Source organism: Metarhizium robertsii (genome assembly GCF_000187425.2).
Source record: "Metarhizium robertsii ARSEF 23 chromosome Unknown MAA_Scf_8, whole genome shotgun sequence".
Lineage (NCBI taxonomy): Eukaryota > Fungi > Ascomycota > Sordariomycetes > Hypocreales > Clavicipitaceae > Metarhizium > Metarhizium robertsii.
In genome coordinates, this window is record NW_011942226.1 from 1,341,102 (window position 1) to 1,367,836 (window position 26,735).

At 50.9% G+C, this 26,735-nt stretch overlaps 9 protein-coding genes across 9 annotated transcripts; 4 read left to right on the forward strand and 5 right to left on the reverse strand.

Annotated features, from left to right (window-relative positions):
* Positions 1 to 1,352: 1,352 nt before the first annotated feature.
* Positions 1,353 to 6,094, reverse strand: MAA_01188 (cis-Golgi transport protein particle complex subunit; the record flags this gene model as incomplete). Its single annotated transcript, XM_007819186.1, has 3 exons — positions 1,353 to 3,083; positions 3,138 to 5,983; positions 6,061 to 6,094. The coding sequence occupies 3 exons, from the start codon at positions 6,092 to 6,094 to the stop codon at positions 1,353 to 1,355; spliced, it is 4,611 nt and encodes a 1,536-aa protein (XP_007817377.1).
* A 464-nt stretch (positions 6,095 to 6,558) lies between these two features.
* On the forward strand, positions 6,559 to 7,719 carry MAA_01189 (methylthioribose-1-phosphate isomerase; the record flags this gene model as incomplete). Its single annotated transcript, XM_007819187.1, has 1 exon — positions 6,559 to 7,719. The coding sequence occupies one exon, from the start codon at positions 6,559 to 6,561 to the stop codon at positions 7,717 to 7,719; it is 1,161 nt and encodes a 386-aa protein (XP_007817378.1).
* Positions 7,720 to 7,898: 179 nt separating this feature from the next.
* MAA_01190 (acetylornithine deacetylase) lies at positions 7,899 to 9,197 on the reverse strand (the record flags this gene model as incomplete). The annotated part of the gene is made up of 1 exon (XM_007819188.1): positions 7,899 to 9,197. One exon carries the CDS (start codon positions 9,195 to 9,197, stop codon positions 7,899 to 7,901), a length of 1,299 nt encoding a protein of 432 aa, XP_007817379.1.
* A 1,143-nt stretch (positions 9,198 to 10,340) lies between these two features.
* On the forward strand, positions 10,341 to 11,405 carry MAA_01191 (uncharacterized protein; the record flags this gene model as incomplete). The annotated part of the gene is made up of 4 exons (XM_007819189.2): positions 10,341 to 10,417; positions 10,479 to 10,674; positions 10,744 to 11,045; positions 11,114 to 11,405. 4 exons carry the CDS (start codon positions 10,341 to 10,343, stop codon positions 11,403 to 11,405), a joined length of 867 nt encoding a protein of 288 aa, XP_007817380.2.
* A 2,219-nt stretch (positions 11,406 to 13,624) lies between these two features.
* On the reverse strand, positions 13,625 to 15,080 carry MAA_01192 (major facilitator superfamily transporter; the record flags this gene model as incomplete). Its single annotated transcript, XM_007819190.2, has 2 exons — positions 13,625 to 14,134; positions 14,205 to 15,080. The coding sequence occupies 2 exons, from the start codon at positions 15,078 to 15,080 to the stop codon at positions 13,625 to 13,627; spliced, it is 1,386 nt and encodes a 461-aa protein (XP_007817381.2).
* A 942-nt stretch (positions 15,081 to 16,022) lies between these two features.
* On the reverse strand, positions 16,023 to 17,535 carry MAA_01193 (67 kDa myosin-cross-reactive antigen family protein; the record flags this gene model as incomplete). The annotated part of the gene is made up of 5 exons (XM_007819191.2): positions 16,023 to 16,431; positions 16,504 to 16,980; positions 17,044 to 17,073; positions 17,132 to 17,208; positions 17,257 to 17,535. The coding sequence occupies 5 exons, from the start codon at positions 17,533 to 17,535 to the stop codon at positions 16,023 to 16,025; spliced, it is 1,272 nt and encodes a 423-aa protein (XP_007817382.2).
* A 1,056-nt stretch (positions 17,536 to 18,591) lies between these two features.
* On the reverse strand, positions 18,592 to 20,225 carry MAA_01194 (Major facilitator superfamily domain protein; the record flags this gene model as incomplete). The annotated part of the gene is made up of 4 exons (XM_007819192.1): positions 18,592 to 18,773; positions 18,854 to 19,681; positions 19,748 to 19,993; positions 20,123 to 20,225. The coding sequence occupies 4 exons, from the start codon at positions 20,223 to 20,225 to the stop codon at positions 18,592 to 18,594; spliced, it is 1,359 nt and encodes a 452-aa protein (XP_007817383.1).
* A 1,845-nt stretch (positions 20,226 to 22,070) lies between these two features.
* On the forward strand, positions 22,071 to 22,535 carry MAA_11511 (Homogentisate 1,2-dioxygenase; the record flags this gene model as incomplete). Its single annotated transcript, XM_011413505.1, has 1 exon — positions 22,071 to 22,535. The coding sequence occupies one exon, from the start codon at positions 22,071 to 22,073 to the stop codon at positions 22,533 to 22,535; it is 465 nt and encodes a 154-aa protein (XP_011411807.1).
* Positions 22,536 to 23,719: 1,184 nt separating this feature from the next.
* Positions 23,720 to 24,484, forward strand: MAA_01195 (cytosine deaminase; the record flags this gene model as incomplete). Its single annotated transcript, XM_007819193.1, has 1 exon — positions 23,720 to 24,484. One exon carries the CDS (start codon positions 23,720 to 23,722, stop codon positions 24,482 to 24,484), a length of 765 nt encoding a protein of 254 aa, XP_007817384.1.
* Positions 24,485 to 26,735: the final 2,251 nt, after the last annotated feature.

Sequence of the window (26,735 nt, forward strand, 5' to 3'; positions counted from 1 at the left end):
GTTTCTGAACTTTTTTATTGTTCGTTTGTATTATCCAACAGCACGAATACATTTCAAAATAATACACCGTCAGTCAACTAGGGTGGATGCGGAAGCATCGCCACGGCAAACAATAATTCTGCCCGTGTTTTAGGCAGCATACCCTGCAAACCATCTGTTTATAGAGAAAGACATGTCTGGTAGAATGGTTACTTGCCCGGACAATTATCGAGTACAGAAAACCAGCCACTATCTCCAAGGACAAGTGGTGTCAAGCCTAGAGACGGGAAGAGCCTAGTGCCTATTACAAGATTAGTACTAGCTACGTCAAAACGCTAGAAAGTACACGTTTCTCTCGTAAATAAGCACGTAAATCATAAAAGGGCGCTTACATATGCCGAATGAATTACCAAGGCGCTCTTTCGTAACTTGCTCGTCATTAAGAAGGTGAGAATAATATTGCCCGCTCTCATAATCATTCGCAAGGGGAACGTGAGCTACATACAGCAGGAACAAGAGCGCAAACATTGCTCATCAGAACGAGGTCTAGTCGTAATACCTGGGACTCTCCCAATCATGCAGACGACATTCGTCTTGACAGACCATTTTCCTCCACCATGCAGCAAGCTAGTCAAAGTGTCAAGAACGCAGCACGCTCTTCAGTCTCCCGAGCCATGATATCCATCATCAGTCCTGCCCCTGCCCCCTAAAGCCCGTGGACTTGTATATCTGCAACAGTCTAGCAGGTGTGGCTGGACAACAAACATGCCTAGCAACCCTCGGGGAAACATTCGTCCCAAGATATGCAAAACACACTTTTCTCCCGCTGGCTGAAACAAGACGTTGAAGCGCCCGTCCAACGTGACCCGTCTCGCGCAGGCTGACCGGTTCCCGTTTTGGCTGGCGCGCAGGAAAGCGCTCCGAGGTGATTGGTCGGGATGGCACGGCGTCATGTGGCGCGGGCCGGTGCAGGACAGGCGGCTGGTGGGTGGGTGGTGGGCATGACGTCAGGGGTGAGGCGGCGAGTGCGAGGCGGCGTCGAGGCTTCGGGTGTGTGACGTGCATGATGGGATGGTGACCTGGGGGCGCTGATGGGTGCTGCGCTGGTGCTTCTTCCATTATTTCTGCGGCCGTGGCGTCCTTCACTGGGCTGCGTGGGCAGCTTCCATGTTGGCTGGATGGGTTGGTGGATTGATTGATTGATAAATGGCACGAGACGTCCAGGGTGAGGGGAGGGAAACATCACATAACGGTGTAGCGTTGACGAAATGAAATGGTTCGATACAGACACGCACACGCACGCACGCACGCACACACATTCTCAAAAGAGGCATCAAAAGTAGAATCGCACACTCTCTTGTCTACCGTCTGCCTCATGCCACTATCCTGCCCTTCTGCCTGTTCATGCCCTCGCTTTCACATACCAACGGCCCTCCCCCCGGCCCACTGGCATCCAAGCTCACTGTCACGCTCCTCCTCTCGCTAATCACCCTCACTGTCTCGCCCAGATTCCTCCAGTCCACCTCGCACGGCGCAGTTGTGCTCGCTGCTCCTCTGTGTCCCTCCGCCGGCGGCACATCCCTAATTTCCACCGTTGGGTACGGCAGATAGCCTTCCCTCTGGGGGATCAGCACCAGCGGGATTTCGGCCTCCGTCTCTGCAGTTGACGACATGGTGCTGGGCGCTTTGCCCCCGGGGATGACAAAGTGTCCCCTTCGACGACCGCCAATGAGCCAGGCGTCGCTGGGCGCCGTGACCTCGTAGCTGAACTCTTCGTCCTCCCGAGCCAGCGCGTCAGTGTCCCATATGCGTGTCCATTTGAGGTGGAGCGTCGCCGGAAGGACTTGGTTCACCGAGGCTGCTGGAGCGCCCGCTGAGGGTCCCTCAAGGTGGTCTAGGAGAGATTGCTCGATGCGAATGTCGGCTGTGTGGACAACGGAGAGGGACGGGACCTCGACGGGTATGACAATGGACCATGGTTCGTCTGGTGTGCCCGTCGGGAGGGTCATGCGAGGGTGCTTCCTCTGCCAATCGTCGAGAAACTCGGCCAATTTTGTCGTCGCATCGTCCCTTGTGCCGGGCACACATCCAAGGCCACGCAAGTGATGTGCCCACCGGGCCTTCTCTAGATACGATGTTGTGACTTCGCCCACCAGTGCTGCTCGTTCTAGATCGTGGGCCTCTAGCCCGTTCCTTGTTTCCTCCAGTACGCGCGCCGCTGTCACCTTGGAATACAGCTCCAGCGGCGTGTCTTTGAGTCCTTCTAGAATCGACTCTTTTATGCGCTCCTCTATCTCCGTCTGCAGCACGCTGTAGTATAACTTGAGATGCATTATCCTGCCGCTTCGTGCAGCCACCTTTGCCCCCTCCTTCCTCTTTACTTTATAGAGTAATGTAGCATGCTGTTTTGGGAAAACCATGACTGTATTGGCTGGCGGGATGCCAAACGAGGATTCGAACAGCTCCGACTCCACAAGCTCGCTCTTGAATAGTCGCAGTGGGCTGGAGGACGCAGTGTCCACGTTGAACCGCGAGAACAGCGCATTATGTTTGAACACGTCTTGTACATTCACCCCAACTGCTAGCGAGACCGGAATCATGATCGACTTTGCGAGCTGGAATGATTCGTCACTTGTTGTTACATATGTAACCTCTACCTTGACTGAAACGTCGCCCAGATCCTGCTCAATGGAGTAAGGGAAGCGCACAGTAATGGATGCCGCCTCCTCCATCGGACCGAAGAAAAGCGCCCCCGATTCTGGGCGTTTCGCAAATTGGATGGATTCGTCGACAAGTTTTGCTTCTGTGGTCAACAGACGGAGACCACCGGTTGTTGGTCGGATTTTGACTTCACAGCTCTTCAAGGTGTTCCACCCAGAACGAATGATGAGATCAAGCGCGTTGTTCTTGCCAAGGCTTATGTGTCTGCTGGCCGTCAACTGCACGTCAAGCGCATTGGGGCGTTGAAACAAGGTCACATCGGGATCTTGGAAGATGCTGCTCGTACGGGGAGGCAAAGAGTTGACATCTTGTTCGTGGTGGAGAAATAGTTTGCTGGATACCAAAGCCAGCCGGCTTACACGATAGCTTCCGGGAATGACGGACTGAGCAGCAGTTAGTAATAGAATCAGACCCAAAAATCGACAGCTTTGACATACATTGCACGCTACAGAGATTGAATTCTTGCCTGGAGAGAGAACAATTTCCTCGTCGACTTCCAAGTTGATGTCTCTGCGTGGTCCTCCATCTGTACATGTTATTCTCAACTTCGCGGAATCCAGCGTCAGCTTCTCTGGCAGCAGACTCCTGAGTTGAATCTTTAACGAGAACCCATCTTTGCGGTCGTGGTATACGGGTGTTCCTTCCAACTCAACGTCCATGAAGAATTTTGATAGGGGCACCTTGACCTCTGAGGAGAGATTTGAAGTCAGTGCAAATAGTTTGGCCGCGACCTGCTTGGTAGGCGAGCTATCGAGAATGGGGGTCTTTGGCAGCGCTACTACGGCAGCCTTCCGCTCCCGTCGTTCTCTTTCAGCGGCACACGACTTGATGAGAAGCGTCATCGCAACATTGACATAGTGATCGTTGGACCCGAGCTCGCTTAGACACTGGCAGTACATGACTAGCAGAGATAGCTCCAAGAGTGACCAGCCATTTTCTGCAAAGAATGGAGTGGCCTCTTCGAAGTGTTTTGTGGCAGCCTTGTATTCTTTCGTGTGAAATTTGAGCATGGCCAGATCAGCTTTGCAAGTCGTGACGGAATGAACATGATTGGCAACGGCAAAGTGGTGGCTAGCTTTGCCAGTGAGAATTTCGTATAGACGATAAAAGTCGACTGTGTTATCGGTGGCCGTCCGCAGGATTTGACTGTCAATACCAGCGATTGAAGGTGCAGTAGATTCTGTGCTAGATTTGCCTCCAATGCTCGAACCACGGCCACATCCACCACCAGCACCACCATCATCGAGACTGATTTCTTCCATGCCGTCAAGCCCAGGTTCACCAACCAATGGTGCTTCATCCCAGCCGTTGGACCAGCCGCGCTTTTTGCCCAGGCCTTCTAATATTCTCCTGGATAGCATGTACAGCTCCGCACGACGAGCAGCCAATTCTTCAAGCCCAACTTTGAGGAACGACGACGTCTGTGACTCAGGTTCTGCGAGACTCGGTTTCCTGCCAGGACCGGGAAAGTTGGGGTTAGAAGGTGGCCGAGATGACGGCTGCGCTTGCAATGACGAGGATCTCGCTGGATGTAGCATAGTCTTCGGTTCTGGGATTGATGACTTTGGCTCGGCTCCGTCTTCCATGACCAAGGTCGGCAGTGGGATAGGCAGCGCTTTGGTCGACGTTTGGACGAGAATCTGCTGGGCAATGGTAAATGCAAACGATGCAACCATGTTGTCCATCGTCTCCAGCAACATTGGATCCAAGGTCGTCACTTGTGCATTTTCTGCAGTATTGGAATTGGCATCATTTAACAAAGAGGCGGTGATATCTTGGCGCATCACTTGGGATATTACTGGAATAAACTCCAAAGTCCGTCGGCATACCTCAGAGAGCATGCCCAAATTTTCAGGTCCATCGTCATTATTCATGGGCGGTAGGAGCGGCGCCACGCCATGGAGAATTGAATTGCGCTGATCCATCAACTTGGCCAGCAATTCTTCCCGTGTTGCAAATGCATTACCCAAACGAAGGAGTAGTGATATTTGCCTTGAGAAGATGTAACATCTGAAATCAAAAACTGACACTTTGTTGGCAAGAATCATGTCGCGGTAGGCCTTATTCGATGAGCTGATGGGGATATCGTCGGCGTCGGTTGAGGCCGTTTCCTGCCTTTGCAAGTCCACGGCTACCTCATCACCGGCGTCCCCTGATAGCTCCGTTAAGACTTGCCTGGCCATCCTTTGCAGCTCTTCCGTATATGTTAACATGGCGCCGCCGTGCTTCTCCGGCGCTCCGCTCTCGACTTGTTCTTGAATGACTGAATCAAGCCCAACGCTCAGCTCGTCGTATCCGACGAGGGCATCCTCGACAAGACCAACATTCTCGAACCCGCGTGCCAAACCCTCCTTCAGGATGAAAAAGGTACAAAAGTTCCAGCCGGGTAGACTTCTTTGACCGTCCTTTTCTTTAATATCCTCCTCATATTGTGTTACTCGCATATCAAAAGAGCTCAGAATTAAGCTCTTGAATTTGCTCATCAGCTCGTTCCATGCATTCTCTGCATCTTGCTCTGTCTCCGAGTATCCAGACGGCACAGCAGGAACTACCCTTGGCAGTAGGTCGTACGGCACATCGTTGATGCCGATGCGAATCTGGGCAACACGGTCTGGTGCGCCTTTACTAGACGAGTTGAAATCTGATCGAAACTTCTCCATCAATGGCGTTGACCCTGGTCTCCATCGTGAAGTAGTTGATGCCTTTTCCGCTGAACCCCCTTCACCCTTGCTTCCAGTGTTTCGGGGTTGAGTGGCAGCCACAGTATTGGGGATGACGACATGCAATATGAGCCACTCAAAGGCATCGTGCTTCTCCTGATTGCTGGCTTTTTTGGACGAACTCGACGGCGGCGTGTGCTCCTTGATCCACTCGCGAACCTCTGCTCTCACCGTGGACTTGTATGAATCGTTGTCGTCGCACCGTACCAGGAGCACTTTGAGATAGGGGGTGCTGCGCAGGCCGGGGATCTGATGGCGCCGCTGGCCTGATGAGGTCTTGGTCGTCGCAGCCCGCTCGTCAACCGTGTCCGTCGAGCTGGCCTCTCCGCCTACTTGCTGTGTTTGGAAGCCATCGTCACGCGAGGCATTCGTAGACCGCCTTGACTTGGGAGCCGCGGGTTCGGGTGGCTGCGAGGCATCGCCTGGCACCAAATCAACATGTAGGGTGTCGATGGATCGGAGAGGTCCGGCATGCGACTGCCAGTGGAGGTTGTGCAATGGCAATCGAGGGACTAGGCCAGGCGCAAGAAGCTTGTAGACATGGTGAGGATCGAAGTACTCGACTGAGAAAGGTCAGCACGTACGCCAAGGCGGACTGGGTGCAAGAAGCAGGAAGCAGGAAGCAAGGAGCATGGCTTACCTGTCACTTTTGACGTCGATGACTGCTGTTCCATGGCCAACGCGTCGATTCTGCCATTGGCATCTTATCATGTGAAGGCGATGTCTAAGGGCGAGGCTGCATGCGCCGGTGCACAAGAGTCGACATTCGGAATACTCGAGACAGTGTGGCTTTTTGGTACCACATGCAGGTCCCTGGCAGCTCTTGTATCACACGTGGTGCAGTCCATGTCTGGTCAAGTAAACGGCCGGGCGGTGAGAGCCCATGGTGCCATAGAGCAGCACGGTGCACCACTGAAGCACCACCATTGGTCGACCGTTGCGCACCAATAAATCAGGCTGGGACCTCCAGATGTCAAGCTGTCTGGTGTCTGGTCGGTACGCGCTGACGCCATGGCGGGGTGGCGGCAGAATTGTTCAACCTGGAAAGATCTGGAGATGTGGAGGGGCAACAAAACATCTGGCGAGCAGCTTTCACTTCCTCTTCGCCATTGTAATCAAGGTGCTTCAAAAATTCGCCATGTCCACCCTTCAAGCTGTCCGCTATTCTCGCGGCAAGCTCGAGGTCCTTGACCAGCTCCGCCTCCCGCACGAATTCCATTATGACCAAGTCTCAACCCGCCAGGAAGCCTTCGACAGCATTGCCTCGATGCGAACCCGTGGCGCCCCTGCCATTGCCATCGTCGCCAGTCTTGGGCTTGCCGTTGAGCTATTCAATGGTCCCGTAGCTGCTGATTCGCCTCAGCAAGTCATTGCCCACATTGACGAAGCCCTTGACTATCTGAAGCAGAGTCGTCCCACCGCCGTCGATCTCACCAACGCCATTAACCAGCTCAAGGCGCGGATACGCACATCTGGTGAAACCAAGGCGTCTATTATCCAGGGATTTATCGAAGAAGCCGAGAACATCTTTGAAAAGGACCTTAAGACAAACCTTGCTATCGGGGATTACGGCGCTGAGTGGCTAAAGGCGCAAGTTGGCGCGACATCAGATAACACCGTTTCCGTTCTCACACATTGCAACACCGGCTCGTTGGCAACATCCGGCCACGGAACGGCGCTTGGCATTATTCGAACCCTGCAGGCAAATGGGCAACTACGACATGCGTTCTGTACTGAGACCAGGCCATACAATCAAGGCAGTCGCCTCACTGCCTTTGAGCTGGTCTATGAAGGCATCCCCAGCACCCTGATTACCGATTCCATGGCCGCATCCCTATTTCGCACCAAGAAGGCTGAGAAGAACATTGTGGCTGTCATTGTCGGCGCCGACCGAGTTGGTCGCAACGGCGACACCGCCAACAAGATTGGGACGTACCAACTGGCCGTGCTCGCGAAGCACCACGGCATCAAGTTTTTGGTTGCGGCGCCGACTACCAGCATCGATCTGGAGACGGAAACGGGAAACGGCATCAAGATTGAGGAGCGCAAGCGGGAGGAGCTGACCCAGCTGACTGGTGCTGTCATCAAGGCTGATGGCAGGGTGGATGAGAGCACAAAGGTCAGAGTTGCCACGGCCGATCAGAGAATCGAGGTGTGGAACCCCGCGTTTGATGTTACCCCAGCTGAGTTTATTGATGCCGTGGTGACTGAAAAGGGCGCAGTCGAGAAGGGACCCGATGGCAAATTCGACTTTAGCAAGATAATGCCAGAACGGTGGGCAAAAGTGGCTGGGGTGTGATAGTGATGGATTGAGTTAATGGGAAGTTGAGTGCACATGTGGGAGTTGGATATGTAAAAGTGTGTTTTTTTTTTTTTTTTGAAACGAGATACGACATGGGGGGGTGTCACCGCATTAGATTATAAGCGCGTATAGCATTGAGTCTGTCTTCCACAGCCACTTGCTGTGATCCCCTGACGTTATTGCTTCAACGCATGGACAATTAGTTTCTGATACCCTTCAACGGCTTCTTCCAAATCCGCAACCGTCAAGTTTTCCCTCGCGCCATGAGCAACGAGAATGTTGCCAGGACCGTACAAGTACCTCGTGTGATTACCAGCCAGGTTGGGAATATCCGTGCCGTAATTGACTGTAATCTTTTCGAATCCTGTACGACGAGGTGGGTCAGTAAATGCCCTCATGAGCAGATACCTCTTGGGAAACATACCGTCAACTTCGCAGTTGCACTCGACCGATCCGTAGCCGTGCGTGCAGTCCATGTCAAACGCCTCGTCGTCAACCTCATCCAGTATCCTCTGAATCTTGCTCGTCACAATCTCGTGCCCCTTGTCCTCGGGCCCAATGGCCACCCTCCCGGCAAACTTGACCACTGCCTTCTCAGGAATCACATTGGCCGCCACGCCGCCATCGAACCGGCCAATGTTAAACGTCGTGTTTCCAAAAAGCTCCGAGCTGCCCAGGTCGGCATCCAGAATCTTGGCCAAGGCACGCACCATCAGCTCGTTTGCCGACTTGCCCAGCCACGGATACCCACTATGACCCGGCACACCACGGGCGGTGATGTCGCAGAACAGCCCGCCCTTGTGGCCGCACGCAAGCTTGTTCTCGGTGGGCTCACCAAAGATGACGGCGTCGAACTTGGGCGGCTCCTCCATCCTGGACAGCGAGTCGCTAAACGTGGCCATTCCGTCGCCGGCCACTTCTTCGCCCACCACAAAGAGGAGCATGACGTCTCCCTGGTTGGCAATTTCTTTTGAAGCATGCAGTTGCTCCAGCGCAACAATCATGGACGCCACGCTGCCCTTGGCGTCGACGGAGCCGCGGCCCTTGATCATGGTTTCGGGCGTGATTTCGCCGGGGGAGCTGGAGTATGGAATGTGCGGGGGCACGACGTCAATGTGCGAGGACACAACTACCTTGGCCGAGGGGATTCTCTCGCCCTTCCACGCAAGGACGTTGAAGCGTTGTTTGTTTGGGGGCGTGCCGTCTCTGGCCGCGACGGGCTGGAGGTCGGCATGGTACCCGCGGGCAGTGAGGTAGTCGACGAGGAAGTTGCCGACGGCGTTTTCGTCTCCTGAGATGGAGGGAATTGAGATGAGTTGCTTGTGTAGGCTGAGCAGTTCCTGGCGATATGAGGGTGCTGCGGCAGTGGCTGTGTGGTGTGAGGTTGGGACACGGTGCTTCGCGTCCTTCAATGGCTGTTGGTGGCACGTTGCCCACGGCATCAGCGCCAGAGACGCGATGATTGATGAGCGCATCTTGGGCCTCTTCGGGAAATTCAAGCCTTGGGGCAATTAGTCCAACTGAGGAAAACTAATGGTGTCGGGATGAATACAGATGAATACAGAGTCAATTACTCCGTACGTCGTCCCACTTCCCCACACCGATCGGTTTCGACGTTGACACCACTCCACGTGATGGCGCCTTTGCAGCAACCCGGAGGGCTGCGTCTGTAGAGTCGATATTTGTTGGATTATCGCAAATAAAGAAAGGAACCGATTCAATTGCCTTTTGTTGTTTGTCCTTCCTAATTCTAGACCAAACCCCGCCCTGTGCATTGGAAGTGATGTGACTGATGTCCGTGTTTTCCACCCACCGAGCAACTGCACGGCACATGGCCGTTTTAGCGAAATAGGCTTTCAATTGAAGCTGGTTTCAAACGTATTTGACATACAACTACAGTCCATGGCCAAGTTGTCAAATGATATTGCCCTAACAGTAGCACTACTATACTACACTATCATCTTGTCAACATGGGATATGTTTTAATATTTTTACAATTTTCTTCGAATATATGTTGTTTTTGACCTTCTTGTATCTACCGCAGAAGGTCTCAATCTCTGCTAGGCTTCAAATCACTCCAAAAGCTTTTGAGAAATGGTTCCGCACTAAAGATCGTGGACGACCTCAATGAAGATATCGTGAGCAGAAACCACTGTTTTTGGCTTATACTGCACAGGCGTAGTCCAACTCTTATCGGAGTACGATGTGATGAGTAAATAAGCACCAGTTGTGGCGCCCTTGGCCCAAAATCGTCAGCGCCTCTTTTCACTGTCTCAGCTGTTAGCTTACTAGCACGCGCCCGTACGCGCCTCCTGATCCAATGAAATTTGAAAGCATCGCATGGTCGGGTTCCCCCGACGAGCCGCCGGTATAAAACATTATGCCACGGTTTGTACAATAGATGTGCAGCCGAATTGTGCGATGCATTGCTGCAATGCAACGGTGTAGGTAGCCCCTTTCGCGTATAAATTCAGCATTAGTCATATTCGCCATCGGATCTTATTTGAGATAGTTGCAGCATAATCCCACTTCTGATCTCCCCATGTTGATCATTCAATAATGACAATCGTTGGCAACCTTTTGTGGCCGGGGAATAAACACCACTGTTCGCCTTGGCCATGTCGCGAACAGTTGATAAGCTGCATCAACCAAAGACCAAGGCTCAGGTCAAGGTCATTGTGGCAACAGCAAGCAGGTATGACTATCACTAGTGGCAAATAGTAGCAGGAGAGGAGTGAGGCTGACTTGGGGGTTAGAACGGGAACGCGGAGCGTATATGAGGCCATGACGGTCCTGGGCTACAAGACATTCCACATGAAAGAGTGTCTTTACGAAGGCGGAGTGCTGCACATGGAGATTCTCGCCGAGGCTATCCGGGCGCAATACAGCCCCTCCTCAGGCGTTAAGCGGTACAGCAGACCAGACTTCGATAAGTGGCTAGCTGAATATGATGTATGAAGCTACATCCTCTTGCTGCATGATACTTTCCTGTGAGTTTCATACCTGACTTTGTTTTTACAGTGCCTCGTCGAAATTCCGTATTTCCTGGGTCCAGGGCTCCTCAAAGCCTACGCCGACGACCCGAACATCAAGTTCATCTTGACCGACCGCGACCCCGATAAATGGGTGACCTCTGTGAACAAGACGGCCGGCGAGATTATCACCAAGATAAACCAGTTTCCGCTGAATGTGTTGCAGTATTTCAATAGGGATTTACACAAATTTCTCACTTTGAATAAGGTTATTTATGGCGCGATTGCTGACGGCACTGTTCCTGGGGATAGGGACAACAAGGCGGCCATGCGGAGGAATTATATCTCTTAGTGAGTTTCCCCATGGCAGCCCTACTTTCTTGCCTTTTTGTCACCAGATTCATACCTCAGGACTGTAGCATCGAAATGGCGAAGAGTGTCCTCCCCGCCGACCGGCTCCTGTTTTCCCATCTCGAAGATGGTCTCGGCTGGGAACAAATCTGCGCGTTCCTGGATCTCCCAATCCCCGACCAGCCGTTTCCCAGTCCTAATGTCCAGGAGAACTTCAGGAGGAAGGTCGGTGACTGGTTGAAGCCCCGGATTCAGAATGCAATGATGACGTTGGCTGCGGTGGTGGTTCCGGTAGTGGGAAGTCTGGTATATTTTGGAATGAAGTACCGGTCTGCGTTTGGGCTGGGGTCTGAAGTGTAAGATATAAGCTTGTGATGATGTAGCCCTCGGGGGAAAGAATCAAGGGCAAACTGATTAAAGACACTATGGGATATATTTATTTTACATCTGCCGCTGCTTCGGATTCCAGCCGAATCTCTTCCCAACCCAGAGTTCGACTTCTCCACATCGCCGAGAAAATTATCACCGACAGCTTTTTAACCATACCAAGTAAAAGCATGGACCACTAAAGCATCGCTTTCGACACCCTCAAAATGGATGACGGTTGATATTGGTCGCTCTTTGCGGGTGTAACAATGGTGTTAACATTTTATAGACGCGGAAACATGTAGTGTGCCCCGAGAGCTGCGATAAGAATTGGTCGATGAGTTATGGCGGCCGCTTCAGTAATGCTCATGACCCTATTTATTTCTGGGATAAAAAATAGAAGAGTTTGTTGGAATTACTTATCCGAAAAGATAAGGCGTGCCAGGTTTATTAGTACATTACGTGCTCGCGGTTTAAGACTTATTCACACCCGATGCTCTGAGAACACCAGTTATGGCAGATTAGACTTGGCAGCTCGGGACTCGGCTACGTCTTAAAAAGAAAAGAAGAGAACTGTGCAAAACGTGACGCAGGGTCTTGAGGAAAAGGGAGGGAAAAAAAGAGAAGAAAAAAGTAAAAAAAGAATGCCAACAGCCTGACTCGAACAAGCGACCTTTGCATATCGTGGAGATATTTGATACAAGTGCAACGCTCTACCACTAAGCTATGCCGGCTTCGGTTGAATTCGGTCCGTCATAATTTGTTAGATAAGCCACCAAACCCAACCGCCTTGCAATTGTCAATATCCTTGGCTTGGGCCGTTCCAGCGTGCATCATGACCAGCGCCTCCGCGACTGCAAACACAGCCTAACCCTCGGGGGCAATATGAGGCAGCTAGGCAGAAGAAGTATGATTGATTTCTTATTGCAACTTGGGAAATAACTCTTGCGTGCTCTTGACATAGTATTTTGCTTGCCTTGAATGAGCGAACTGATCTGGACTGATGTCAGGAGATTTTAGAGCTTATGCACATCAAGCCCAGCTGCGTGTAAGTTTCTTTTCTCATAGCTTTGGAGGCAAGATGTTTCAACCCCATTATAGGTGATATTGACCCTCTTGGGCCCGTCTGGTGTTCATACGATCCCGTAGGTTTCTCAGATGTGGAAATGTGGGCTATTGTATTGCGGCCTCCAAAGACGCCATGATATTACGCACCTTGAGTAGCTTACGATCTAAGTAATATTGGGCTACTTGGCCTGTTACACTGTGACCTGGAAGCTATTAGGGCAGACTCAGAAGCAATCGCAGAATGCGGACGACTCAAAGCCGAGGCAGAACAAGACATTCCTATCGACATTTCTTTCATCCAATCCCGCAACTCAACTACAACCTCGACAACTCCACAGTCCCCGTTTCGTTGTATGAAATTTAACTACCTCTGGCTCTCATAATGTGACCCCCGCAAAGTGGTCTAACAAGATTCCAATAGAGAATAGTGCTAAGCACTGTATATTGAATATCATCATAAGCAGCGAGAAAAAAGCGCCACTCTGAATCGAATTTTCTTGCCGAGTGTTCCCTAATGGATAATAACGGCGCGAAAAAGAGCTCTTATCCGAGTTCAGAAATTGAATGCATGATTCGAAGCAAGAGACCTAATCCGCATTCACATTTTAGATCTCCTGCATTGGCCCCATTATTAAGGGCAACAATAGCAACATGCAACTGGTCCTCCAGGTTATCTTTGTCACCTTTATTGCAAAAAGGTCTGAGTGAGGGCTTGGAGTAATAACTCAATTCATCCAATAACAGTGTTTGATTTTCCTCAAGGGTTAAATGGATCAAAGAGCTCTTTAAATGTAAGAAGTCGGTGACAGTCTTCTGCCCTAGGGCCCCTGATCGTAGCCCTCGTGTAACGGTGTGCCACCTAGAGCATTTTTATACGTGACAGCCACATAGCTTAAGCCCATCTAAAAGTTACAACAAGACAGATCTATTAGAACACTATTTTGAGTAATTCTCTATAACTTATAAACTATAATAATATAAAATACATTAAGGAAACTTAAGTGTAAGTGTAGAGTGTAGTTCTTACAAGTAGAATTGGGATAATCTTCCTACTATCCCCGTATTCGGTTGACCTGGGTGCAAAGACACTCGTGTAAAATCTTCTCTGCACCTGTCTTTCCCGTCCCTGGCCTCGACCTCCGCAGTCATATCAAGACTTTCCACTTCCAACCGGTAATAGATACTCGCGACGCCGCCAGAGTTAATGCAGCAGCCAGCATTACTGATCCGCCCCAAATCTGAGCCAAGGCATAACTGCCCGTTCGATCAATGATTGCCCCCGCCGTAGGAGGGCCGGCTAGGGTAGAAAAAGCGCATAATGTTTCGATCATGCCGAATCGGATCCCCATCTTTTGCGGATCCCGAGTCAAACTCGCCAGTGATGGAACATAGGTGCTTTGATTGGCACTAACAGCCAGGCCATAAAAGACACTGAACACGTACATACTCGCCCGTGTAGTTATCGTCGTCCAAATAAACAGCATAACGCCTACAAACGCAGTGGCTATAATGAAAACATTGATAGGTCCAACATGCGTATTTGCCACGTATCCTATAATCGGTCGGACCGGGAGGCCGATGGAATTTGTAATCAGCAGCAAGCTTACAGATTCGACAGACGAAAATCCAATGACGTTGCGCGCAAAGCTATTAATCTGTTTTGGTCCGCATTAGTTCAACTTCCTCCGGAAGCCTGCGAGCATATAAAGAAACGGGTATGCTCACATAAAAAAGTCCAAAGTACATGCCGTAAAAGTTCAAAAACGCTGCAGCGGCAAATAATGCATAAGGGATCTCTTTGAAAGCCGCCCACTCAACCCAAGGGCCCGTTTTCCGCCCGGGGATATACGGCTTGAGAAGCACGCAGGCTCCTATACAAAGTATAAGCGCAACCAGAGCTCCGACTCGAGTAGCCCAGCTAAATCCTACCTGAGGAATCAGGTACTGCACTATCGCCGGGAAGACAACACCCCCCGCGGAGGTTCCCATGGCTGACATGGACAGCGCCAGTGATCTGCGTGTGCTAAAGTACGAGCTGGTGATGGCGACGGCAGGCGTAGAAATGACGCCGAGACCAATCCCCGTGCAAACCCCTTGGGCGAGCATGATTTGCCAATATTCGTAACAAAAGCTTGTCATATAAGAGCCCAGCACAACGAAGAAGCAGCCCACAATGATAATCTCGTGAGCGTAGCCAGCATCGGCAATGCGGCCGGATGGGCCGCAGACAATAAATGCAAGAAATACCTGGACTGAACCAATCCAAGATACCTGTGATGACTCTAGGCCCATTGTGTCAACATAATACAGCTGGTATACTCCAAATGTAGCAGCGTAGCCCCAGGATACAGCATTGGCGAGGTTGGCGGCAAGGACCTGAGACCAAGCCCTCCATCCGCCATCAGGAGGGTCAAAGTCGAAATCCAGGCCCGTAGTCGAGTCATGTTGCTCGTTGGCATGATGGCTGTGAGCGTCATACGCAGTGCGAGACGACGTATGGGACGAGTATGAGGATAACGACGGTGTACCATTACTCGCGACGAATATGTCGTGAGCAACGTAGGGTTGCTTTTCGTCGTCGATGACCTTTGGTTGGTCCATAGTGTTGTAACAACGTCATGGATACCGGCCGCAAACAAAAAAGAAGGAGTACCAGGGGGAAATGGTTTATATTGGACTTTTCAACAACCTCCCCCAGGCTCGTCCGTGACATCCAGGCTGGTCATTCGCCATTCCGTATGTCTTGCCTGACCTTTTTACGAGCTACCACGTAGCACGACGATAAGGAGCTCTTTGCTACTTGTCTCAGTCCACCTGCAGAGGTGGTATCAGATGGCCAGACTTTGGCGGCAATTCGTCACCACTCCACTAATTGACTCAGACACTGCAACGAGAGGAATTTCCCCCTTTGAAAAAAAGTTTTTTTTTCGTGGTGGCCGGCTGGCTGTGTCGTTGGACGTCATGTTCCCAGCCTTCGGCGCTGCATTCCAGAGACCACGCGCATTCCCGGTAGCTCCCCAAGTGTTTTGGGTGAAATTGAGGCGCGGCACGGGGACAAATCAAAGTGGTCATGCTGCCATGAGGTGATTTGCTGCGGCGCTAGACATTCTGTGCGGGTATGCATCCTGAAACTCGGGTGTTCTTTCTTGTGGCCGGAACGTCGCGCTGTGGTGTTTGAGATGGCGGATGTATGGCGCCGAGATATTTCACAATTGCTTTTTATGTAATGACTTGCCACGCTTGATTTCCCAGTGGAAGAATTTGCGCATCATTGCCCGCAGAGTTTCCAAACTCGTGCAGAATTGAAGTTGAGAAAACGAGCTGGTGTATGGTGGCATGGTGGAAACATGGACGTAAACGACGCACGCAATTCAGCATGCACTATTCAGGAACTTGTAGCCACCATTTCAAGCTTAATAAGGATCTTCGTTTTCAATACTAGGGGCAGAGGATTCAACTAAAGTGCCACATCTACAACTTAAACTCGCTGAACGTCGCAAGTTGCTCCACGTTGAATAACCAAAATGGCAAAGCCCGCCGCTCCTATTCTTTCAAAGCAAAGGGACACCGTCCCGAAGCCATGGCAGCTGCATGAACAACCTCCTGTATGTTCCTCGTCTCCTCGGCACCCAAGCCCATTTTTGCCTTTGGCCCAATATCCTCGAACAAGAACCCATCAGGCTTCATCTCCTGACCGCCATCACCGGGCAACATGCCGCCAAATACCCAAGTCGCCCATGCCGCGGGACCCCAGCGCGCCCATGTAGTCGGCTGATTATACCACGGCTCCTTGACATAGTGAGTGCTGTACATGCGACCCGTTATGGGATCGGGGTCCGTGACGTAGCGACGGCTAGTTGGCCGAGGGGGCATCAAGAAGCGCATCATGATTTGCCGCAGCCATAAAAGGGTGAGGGTAAGTGCCGAAATCGCCGTGCTTGGTTCCGGAAAGCTATTGGCCACATGAAGTCAGACAGATGCATCATGGTTCACCAGGGGACGAGCCACGACGACATTGACGTACCCAAACGAGCAACGCATCTTGTCACCCATCATGACAAGACCCATTTGCCGCATCAAAGACCGCATGAAGCTGGGAAATATGGATGTGAGGAGGTCGAGCTGGGCGTTTGCCAGTTGCCGACTAGGATGCGACGGTCGAAGCCGATCAGTCTCGTAGTGTAGCGCCCATTGCTCTACTTGTTCCATGAACTCGAGTCCGTCTTTCCAGTTGTCTTTGCCAAGGGCCTCGGTGTAGTTGATGCCCATCATGTCGCCGACCATCTTCCAAAGAGTACCCTGCGCGGCAATCTCGAACATGGAAAGCTCTCGCCATTCGTACAATCGGATGAATCGTACGGGCTCGCTCATAGCCGCGTACAGTACATATAGTAGATCTTCGTTTTGGATCTTGCCCGACCGAATGTAGGGACCGTGCAGGTAGTTCATTCGAGCCACCGCGCCGTGAAGCTGGGGGGAATCCGGGGGGAAGAGCATGAAACTAGAGGCATCAGTACCGCCATATGTTTGTCTGGGGGAGAAAAAAGACATATATTCGACTTACCAAGCAAAAATGAGTGCCGTGTCTTCGAACCTGAGGGCGGTGTTAGGGCCCAAGTTTCTCAAAGGCGGGTTTGTCACTCCCGGCTTACCTCTTGGACACTTTGCTCTGTTTGGAAAGATTACCTGTCGCGGCTAGAAGTTTTGCAATATTTTGAATGGCATACGTCTAAAACAGTCAGAGAGTCAAGTATACATGAGTAATGTACTATCTTACCTTCATCTGCGCATATGCTAATGAGAGGCCAAAGAATAAAGGGAACTCGTAGGTATAAGCATGTTCGATGATTGCCTGCGCTTCTGAACCGGTCATTCGAGCCAAAGATGCCCTATCGGGAAAGTTGAATCGGGATTTCATAGAACGGAGGCTCCTGAATCGCAAAAGGGAGCATGTCAAGACGTAAAGTATAAGAGTTATCAAGAATATGGCTGGCCATGACAGCTTGCTAAGCAGTGCCCATAGTGTAGCGCAACTGCTCAAAAACTCGACAAACATGGTTCTCCAAAGAATCATGATGGTACGTTTTTCCAAGGTTTATTTGCTTCATGACTGATGGTATTACTTTGTCCCGTATGTGGTGGAAGAATTTATAGGTCCTTTGGGACGGAGCTTCGGTGACATTTTCAGTCTCCATTCACCCATATTATTTACCAAGGCGAAGTCCTCAATAGAGGCCGGCCTGGGACACAATTTTACCTAATCTGCCTCCCACGGTAGTAGTAATCGAGGAAGACGAAACGCCATATGCATCGTCGGACGTTACAAAGCCTCGGCATGGCGAGTCGACAGCATCGGAACAAAATGAGGGGTCATGTAGGCTTCCCATCAGAACGGTTCAAAGGAAAGCGAATGCGAAACATCTCCAATTTACATAGAATTCAATCGGGCCCGAGCCTCTGGGGAGACCTGGTAGATTCAATAGTAGGCTGACAGAATGGAGGCGGATGATTGGCAGAGAGTCCTCATGGCAATGCGAATACGAACACGACGGGACTGGGCAATAGAGTGGGGATCACAGAATCACATGTTTTGCATCTTCACTTGTGCATTCTGCGCTCTGATGTCTGGCGGCAGTCTAGGATTATTCTGTTTCACAGAGTTTGCTGCGAGCTAACACTAGAAATGCGCCTCCTTTCGACTATTGCGAAATCTTCCCGAAGCAGCCGCTCCTCTCAGTCTCATAACCAGGTGAAGTGTAGAGTATCGCGGACTGCACCTACAGGGTGGCATGTGAAGCCCAGCATCGGACGTTCTCATGATAAGTCTTGAGGGGAGGTGCAAAAAGAAGGTATTCCGGAAAAGAGATTTAATGGATATTGGCAGCTGTTGATAGATATCAGCCGGCGTTGATAGGTTTTGGGCTGCTGTTGATATTACCAAGTATCGGCTAGATGTCAAGGATGCTATGCAATCCGTGCAACTATTCACCGCTATTGGCCTCACTCACGACGGTGGATTTGTCTCCTAAGAGGGTATATGCCAAAAAGGACATGCCGACACAAAGGCAAGCTGACTTTGTCAGAAAATGGGGTACCAATAAATGGGAGGCAACTACTTGCCCAAAATCGTATTCATAAGATAGTAACCCACAGAATCGGCCAAGGCACCGGACAACAGAGGCCCAAGCAGCAGACCTGCCGCAAAGGCCAGATTGGAAAGCGAGTAGCATCTTGAATAGCCCCCGCCAGGCCCGAATATGCCTGGCTGCTTGGACTCAAATTCGTCCACAACGCCTGCATGTTTCCGAGTAGCCCGGGTCAGCCTATATTGCTAGTCTGTTATCATGAAGGCCATGGTATGACGTTGTACTTACAGGTAATCTCAAAAGCGCTGACAGTGCTTGTCAGATTCGTGACACTTCCTATGCCGACAACTGCTGCCACATATGTGAATTTGGCAGAAGCCTCGGAAGAAGCCCACGGAAACTGTTTCTGATCTGCAGCACCGAGGAGCCACAAAAGAGGAGCCAGCGAGGCGAATCCAAAAGCCGTAGGCTTTCTTGTACCGACTCTGTCCCTCAGCCAGCCATAGACAGGGCTGGAAAGAATGATGGGAAGCTGCAGGAGCGCAAACAGCAGACCAGTCGGTAAGCTGTCCCATCCGAATGCAAACTTGACATGGGTGGGAATGGTGGTGCCGTAGCTGGCGACCATAATAGAATGGACAATGGAACACAACATAGAAATAACAACCCTTCTCTGAGTAAGAACGACCCTAAAGAATGCGGTCGCTGCCGTAGCCGCAGGCTCTTCTATGGAAACTTCTTCAGATTCACCATCTGATTGGTCGTTCGAACCAAATATCAAGGGCGATTCTTCGTCTGGCACTGAGGCCGTATTGTCGGACTCCTCATGGGCGATGCTGGCGTCAGAACCCTCTATCATGACGAGCCTCATTGCGATATTCATCGCCACAACGACAAATACACTCCCCCAAGCCATCCAGTAGCCGGTGAGAGAGAGCAACACCCCTGCAATGGCGGGCCCCAAGAGCTCTGCTATACTTATACAGCTGTACATGAACCCAAACGCCTTGCCCATGTGCTCAGCGCCGACTGAGGCTCGGAGGGTGGCCACGCCGACGATCCATGCTGCTGTTGCACCAATGGATTGAAGCGCTCGGCCAACGTAAATCACCGATACTAATTAGAAAGCCATGTATTAGAAGTATATCTTATAAAAAATATGAGAAGACCGTGGCGGCATACCATCTGTCGCGGCGGCGACGGCCAAAGTTCCGATAATCGCAACAACTAAAGCCGCCACCAGTGGCATCTTCCGCGTCGTGGCCAAGTCTGCAAGCTGCCCGATGAAGATGGAAGACACAAGTGAAACAACCCCGTAGAGAGTCAGGATTTGATAAGTAAGCCGTTGGATATCCGATGGATCTACATGATTTCGCTCTTCCAGCATATAAGGCAAGATGGGAATAATGAAGCTGTAGAGGAAGCTTTCTAACATTCGAACAACACAAAACGCCGAGTTAGTTGATGATGCATTCTGGAAAGCTCAGTATAAAACAGTCTCGTCCTAAATGCATCGAAAATAGAAGCAAGCCGTGCCGTAGAGCGGATGTGACGTACCTGCGAATAGAGAAATCGAAATGCACACAATGCCGAATGTTGTCGACGACCGCCACCGCTTGCCCCAGACGTGGCGCTTTTGATGAAGAGATGCTGCTTTCATTTCAACTCTAGTATTTTTTTTTATTTTTTCCCCCCTTGAGATAATGGTCCTTCTGAGAGTCTTGATTGTCAAAATGTCAGACTATCGACTACAAAAGGTGGTGATTGTGGCAAAATGATCCTTTGGCCATGTCATGGAAGACGTTTAAAAGCTACCAATTGGCTTTGCGGCTCGAAGCCCGCCAGTAATCGAGCGTGAGAGACATTTATGCAGCGAGATTGACGAGACATCTCGAGATGGTGGGAACCTGAGACAAACCCCCACGCCATCGTTCAGGGAGTCTGGCAGGTTTTATGCAACGCTGACGTAGAGCCAGTTATACGAATCATAGATTAAATAAACTCGTTTCTTTCTCCCCCCACTAATCTCCCTTTTGTTCTGACGGAGAAAAAGGTAGAAAGACAATACGTAGACGTTCGTTGTGGCACTAGAGGCCGAAGTTGCTGATATGTGGCCGCTTGCGCTGGTAACCACGGATTTACAAGACGAGCTTGTGTCGCGATGCAGTGAAAAGGAGCCACGGGGCTCGGATCCAATGAGTGAGGTGAAGAGCTCCAGTTGACGTAACATCAAACATTGAATCATGCGCCTCTTGCTTACCCCTCTTGCGTGAAGAGCGAATTGGGGCGGCTGGACGGTGAGCAAGCGCCGGTGTGACTGCGCTGCTGGGTTGGTCGGGCACCGAGATGGGTACCTTTAGGTTTCTTTGAAGGAACAGCCGGACATGAGAAAGCTACTTGACTGGTTGAACTGATCATGGAGTGCCGGTGTGCTTTGCAGACCGTAGGTGAGATGACAGCGTCCGGGGCATGGCGCAAGCCTGGTGAGCGCAGTCGCATTTAATAAAACGCTTTTTCATTGATCGGCCCTCATCAATATGATGGTGTGTGTGAAGCTGAGGAGCTCCCATTTTCTCATACATCAGTATGGCTGATATGCAGTTTGGTTGGTGTTGTGAGCTATCACAATGGCTGTTACACGGAAAGGGCCCAACAGATCGTGAAGCCCAACAAAGGGGCTTCACCGGTAAAGGACCTGTTAGTTACACAAATTAAACACGTGCCCGGGCAAGGGCCCTAGGCACACGCGTTCCCTTCTTGTATATATAGTAATCACTGCTCCCTTCCTTCCTCTTAGAAAACCAAGGACTTTTGACACTCTTTGAGATCATCTTTGAAATTGAACCTTTGCGTTCCGAGCCTCGTAAGACCCTCGTCACAGTAGCAGATGCAGGATGGCCGACATCGACGTTGGGCGGCGTACGGCCCTCGCCAACCTGTAGTTGTGAATAGAGTTGGGCCATGGTCGGACAGAGGTACACATGGATGTATCAGAGCCATCGTTTGCACAGACAGTGAATTTATTTTTGTTCAAAATAGATCGTTCTCCATGGTGCGAAGAATGATACATATTGGGCCATGTTTTTTTCAATCTGGTTGTGGAATTAGAACTCTCGAGTGGTGGTGTTTGTTTCTGTTCGATACCACTACTCGAGACGAACAGAGATAAATACTACTACTCCAGACTTTAATTCCACAACCAGATTAAAAAAACCATGCCCCAGTATGTAACACATGGTGGTACAAGAGAAGAAAATGATGGAGCAAACGTGGTACCGCCATGTTTAGGTGATTATCATCATGATGTGACAGTTTGATCATCACAGCTAACACAAGTTTCTCCCACTTCCACCTGATGCTTTATCGGCCCATCACAAGCTCAGATATATAATGCCTCCCGCATGACCCTCCAAGCTCCAAGGAACACAACGCCCAATCTCAAATCCCCAACAATCCAGACACCCATTTCAAGTTTGGCAGCGGCTCGGACACGACTGCAGCCAGCATGGAAGCGTCTGATACTACTGTCCCTAGCCCCTATGATACGCTGAGTTCCATCTTTTCGAGTACGTTGCACGTCATTTTGAGCAAAATGGTTGGGTCTCAATTTCCTGACTCTATCGAAGTTTCAAGTTCCTCTGGTTCAAGTTCTGCCGTCTCACATGATACATTCTTCTCGATGCTTGACGCGAGCGAACACGAAAACACCCCCCAAGCGCTGATAAATGTGATCAACGGTATACTAGGTCCCATTCAGGAATCGCAAAGGACCATGTCAGATGAAAGTTGGACCAGTGGCGCTGATGACAACGACCCGGAGCCAAGTCCTCCCCCGTCGCCTCCCAAAACACCGCCTCCATTTTGGCCACGACCTAGGCCACGTAATAGGGCTGAGCAAGACGGAATGGATGTCTGGGATATGATAAGTGATGAGGAAGAGATTAGAGAAGCTGAATGGGAAACTCTGTGAAAAATGTTTCTAAAGCGGTTCTTGAAGCAGCAAGTCATCTGCGAAGCATGTGGATTCGCGATATGCTTGGTTTTGTGGAATTTTAGCTCACGTAGTAGTGACATGGATGATTATTTATCTGAAAGTAGTCCGAAATCTGGTAGTCTGTTTTGTTTTAAAGCATGCTCTAACCTGTTAGCTGTAAAACCCTAGGCTTACAGATGGTTGATTTTGGTCATGTCAGAGGTTTCCGATTAATTTTATTAATAGACCTGAGGAGCTTTCCGAATGCTTGTAATACATGTCTGGGGAGGTACACATGTAAAAATATCGTACACTAGGTCCATGTACAGCAAAATGAGGGTTCCTCTCCAAAGCACAGAACTCCCCTGCCTGTCAAAGATGGTATTTCACCATATACATCATGATGAGCTAAACGCGCACAGGGATCGACAGCCCACTTGGAACGAGGCTACATTCGAGCTGTTGGTCTGAGGCATGACCGCAACTTTACACTTTTATAGGAAGGGTTCGACGCATCACAAGGCGGCATGGGAGGCCAGTTCTATAGCTTCTCCAGGCTCGTTTCTGGGTTGTGAGTCAGTGACGAGGTATTTATAGGCTAAATGGTGCACAAACCTCTGCTCTACTTTGTCGAGCCAACTGAACATCTGCCAGTGACCTGTGCAGAAATGTTGAGTTATACACTCGGGACAAGGGGAATTCGCAACGTGATAGAATCACCAACTCTGCCGCTTTGCAAGAATTGACCTCTCTGGACGGAACCAGGAAAAATATGACGGCTACAATTTTTTACAAGTAGTGCCAGTGTTGCTCTTGTCGCCATTCAGTCGACGCTGAACGTTGAAGCTAAAAGCGAACATGAAAATTCCACTGGCGTGCACAGCGTCTATGATGACACAGTCCATGTCGCATAGTGTCACGTCATTACCCAAAGTCGCACTCATACAATGATTAGCTCATGGGCTGCGGCCATCAAATCAAGTACCGTCGATGCATTTCCGGTTCTGGATTCATCTGCGCTTGCGGCCCGCTGCTCAACCAAGCCACAACCTTGATCTCAGGCAACCCTGCGTTGGATTCCACAACTCTTTTCCTTTTCCCTTTCTTCCAGTACAAGGCCTTTCGTCGCAATCGAAAGTATCAGAGAGATGCATACCCTCATCTACTATCTAACCACGGCCATGGCCACCGGCCTCGTCACTGCGAAGCTAAGTAGAGCCTCTTCCATCCACGACATCCCCATCGAGACGCGACACTACTGGATGAGAAGGGCCAATGCTGCGCTCTTCGAGGTCACGGGAAATCCATGTCCTACAGAGGCCTTCGGAACCGTCATTGTGAACCACACAGCAGGCGGGTTGGGGGAGCTCGTCTGCGTCGGAGCCAACGACATTGAGTCCGGCAACCCAACCCTTCATGGTAATAGCCCTCTCCCCATGAAAAACAAGAATGTAGCTAACCACCGAGAGTCAGGAGAAACGGCCGCAATCAAAAACTGCACCGCCATCCTCACAGACCCCCATGGACCGTACAAGCTGTCCGGCCACGAGGCCCTCAACGCCTGGGCCGACCTCACCTTGTACACCAACGCGGAGCCATGCCCCATGTGCGCGGCGGCAATTCGCTGGTCCGGCTTCAAAGAGCTCATCTTTGGCACGACAATCCAGTCGCTCAGAGCCTACAACTGGGAAATCATGACGCTGCCTGCCCGCGACTTGTTCAAGTACACGACCGAGCTCCCGGGGGCCACGACAGCCATCGCCGGGGGCGTCTTGGCCAACGAGACGGATCTGTACTTCAAGTGGCAATACACCAGAGGCACCGGCTGCCCCCCTGGGTGCAAGAGGACGGGCTCCAAGTGTGCGTCGGCGGTTGGTGGCACAGCAAAGCCCGAGCAGCGACAGGCCGCCGGGGTGCATTGGGCCTGGTTGAGACGAGGCGCATAGGGACTTGTACTCGTCCGCCCGCCGGACGAAACGAGGGGAGAATGAGATTGGTCCGTCTGCCATGATGCCGAGACACCGGGTGAGCGGTGGCGCAACAGCCTCGCATGACGCGGGACGCGAGGCATGTGTAGTATTGATGTGACATTGGTGATATTGTTGCCCTTTCGGGTCCCCGGACCGCCTCACGATACACACATGTATGTACATACAACGGCAGGGAGACCGGCCGGCAACTCCAGGCAGCTTGATACATTGTGCTGTGCGGCAATACATGAAGCATCAATGTCTCACCCGGGTCCGCATGACTGGCGAGACCGGGAGGCGTTGATGCGGGGAACAAAGGCACAAAGAGGCAACATGGCCGATTTTCTTTACGTACATGTATACTAATATTACTTGCTCCTGCGTATGCTGTGTAATGTGTGTTGACGAGGGGGTTGCTGCACAGCGGCCAAAGAGGGCTCATCATGCATGTCTTTGCAGCCCGTGTTGCACCACGACGGGGAACTTCCCGGCGAGGCTGCATCGTCGGGGGCATGACTTGGTCAAGACGAGGACATTCAGCCGAATCTGGCCTGATTTGAGTCACGGCATGGTATTCGCAGAGCGCGAACACGGTTTCCCCTTCGTCTCCCGGTTCAAGGCGTGGGTGGCAACCTAGGTATGACTACCGTTGGTCAACCCATGATCACATATGTATGTACAATGGCTGCCTAAATGATGGATTGACTCTTTCTGTCATTGTCGGCTCGTCGGAAGTCAAGTAACTTGGCAGACACGGCCCGTCCCCCGCAGCTGTACTTGTTTGGCGCATACTCCTGAGACAGCAGCGGCACATGTACGTTGCCTGTTCTTGCAGAGACATGCAAAGTGGTCACGAGGCTCTGGAAGCAGTTGCACAAAGATGCGAGGCTGCAACGACTGCTTGTTTCCCATGCCAGATGCCGCGGTCAAGGCCGGAGAAGCAGCACCGGGAAGACGCAGGTCTCACATATCCCGGTCCATAACGGTCGCGGGCCCGGCTATTGCCCGAATCCAGCGAAGCCTGTCTGTCTGTAGGAACTACTACGTACTGCACTAGCTCTGTTTACGTACGCCATAGTTGATCAGCTAAAGATGAGCAGTTTCATCAAATCTCGTGTCTGTCCGGCGTCTTCTCCCTAGCCCGCTGCATCTTGGCTTGAATGAAAGCAGGCATTTCCTCCTTGATGGCATTATTCCGCTACTACTGTCAGTGAAGACGTTGCTGTATTGCTAGTTCCTGCAAGTATTCACATGCCGTTCTGAAGCGAAAATCGGTGAATACTTTAGGGGGCAATTTCCAACTCGTACAAGTTTCTTCATGTTGACGGTTCATAGCCTCTTGGTCACTTTCCAGACTCCCAACTCCCATCCCAGGATCCGGTGGCCAGGAACATTGGCTTAGATAACTCCAACAAGATCTGGGCCATGCCTCGACAAAGGTTGTGGCGATGTACGGACCGCATCCCCATCTCCCCGTGCCAGCAAGTTTCGGAATCGGTGTGAATCAGGCGAGATGACCCATAACCAAAAGCCCGTCGTTGGTCTTTTGATGCGGAACCGGCTTCGGACAAGAGCTTGGAGTCCATCTTCAATGGTGACGGTGCAGTACATGTTGCAAGATCCCGTGGTCAATGCTGAAACGGCAACTGCTGGTTTGGCAGGACGCTGACGGCCTGCCAGTCAAAGAGAAAACGCGGGAGACTCCCAGAACAGCAATTTTTGTAAACAGAAATCAGCTCCTGGGACTGTTCTTCTGTGAGGCGGTACCAATTCAATGCAAGGACAAGCGGCAGATTGCAAATTGAAAATTGTCAAACATGCTGGTCTTTCGCTCATGAGACATTCTCTTGAGCAGGTATTACAACGGTCGATAATTTGGTATTTATTGGTCTGTCCTAGCACTTAATTTGAAGCAGTCTCTGAACTTTATAATACAGACAGACATGGCTCAAGGGGCGTTGGACGTAATGTGGCGGCACAGTCACGGTAATCCATTGGAACTGGTTCTCATTAGGAAGGGCAAAGGATACTATAGAATTGAGACGCTAATATGAGGGGTCCTCGTGGTCATGTAGATTGCGTGAAGGCACATATAAGACCAGATTTTGGTTGATTGAATATCATCTTTGGATTTTGGTCACCAGAAGCTGGGTTTTGAATTTCGTTCAACTATAAGAGGACCCAAGATATTGCCAGTGCCATCTAGCATCGGGCATGAAAAATTCTG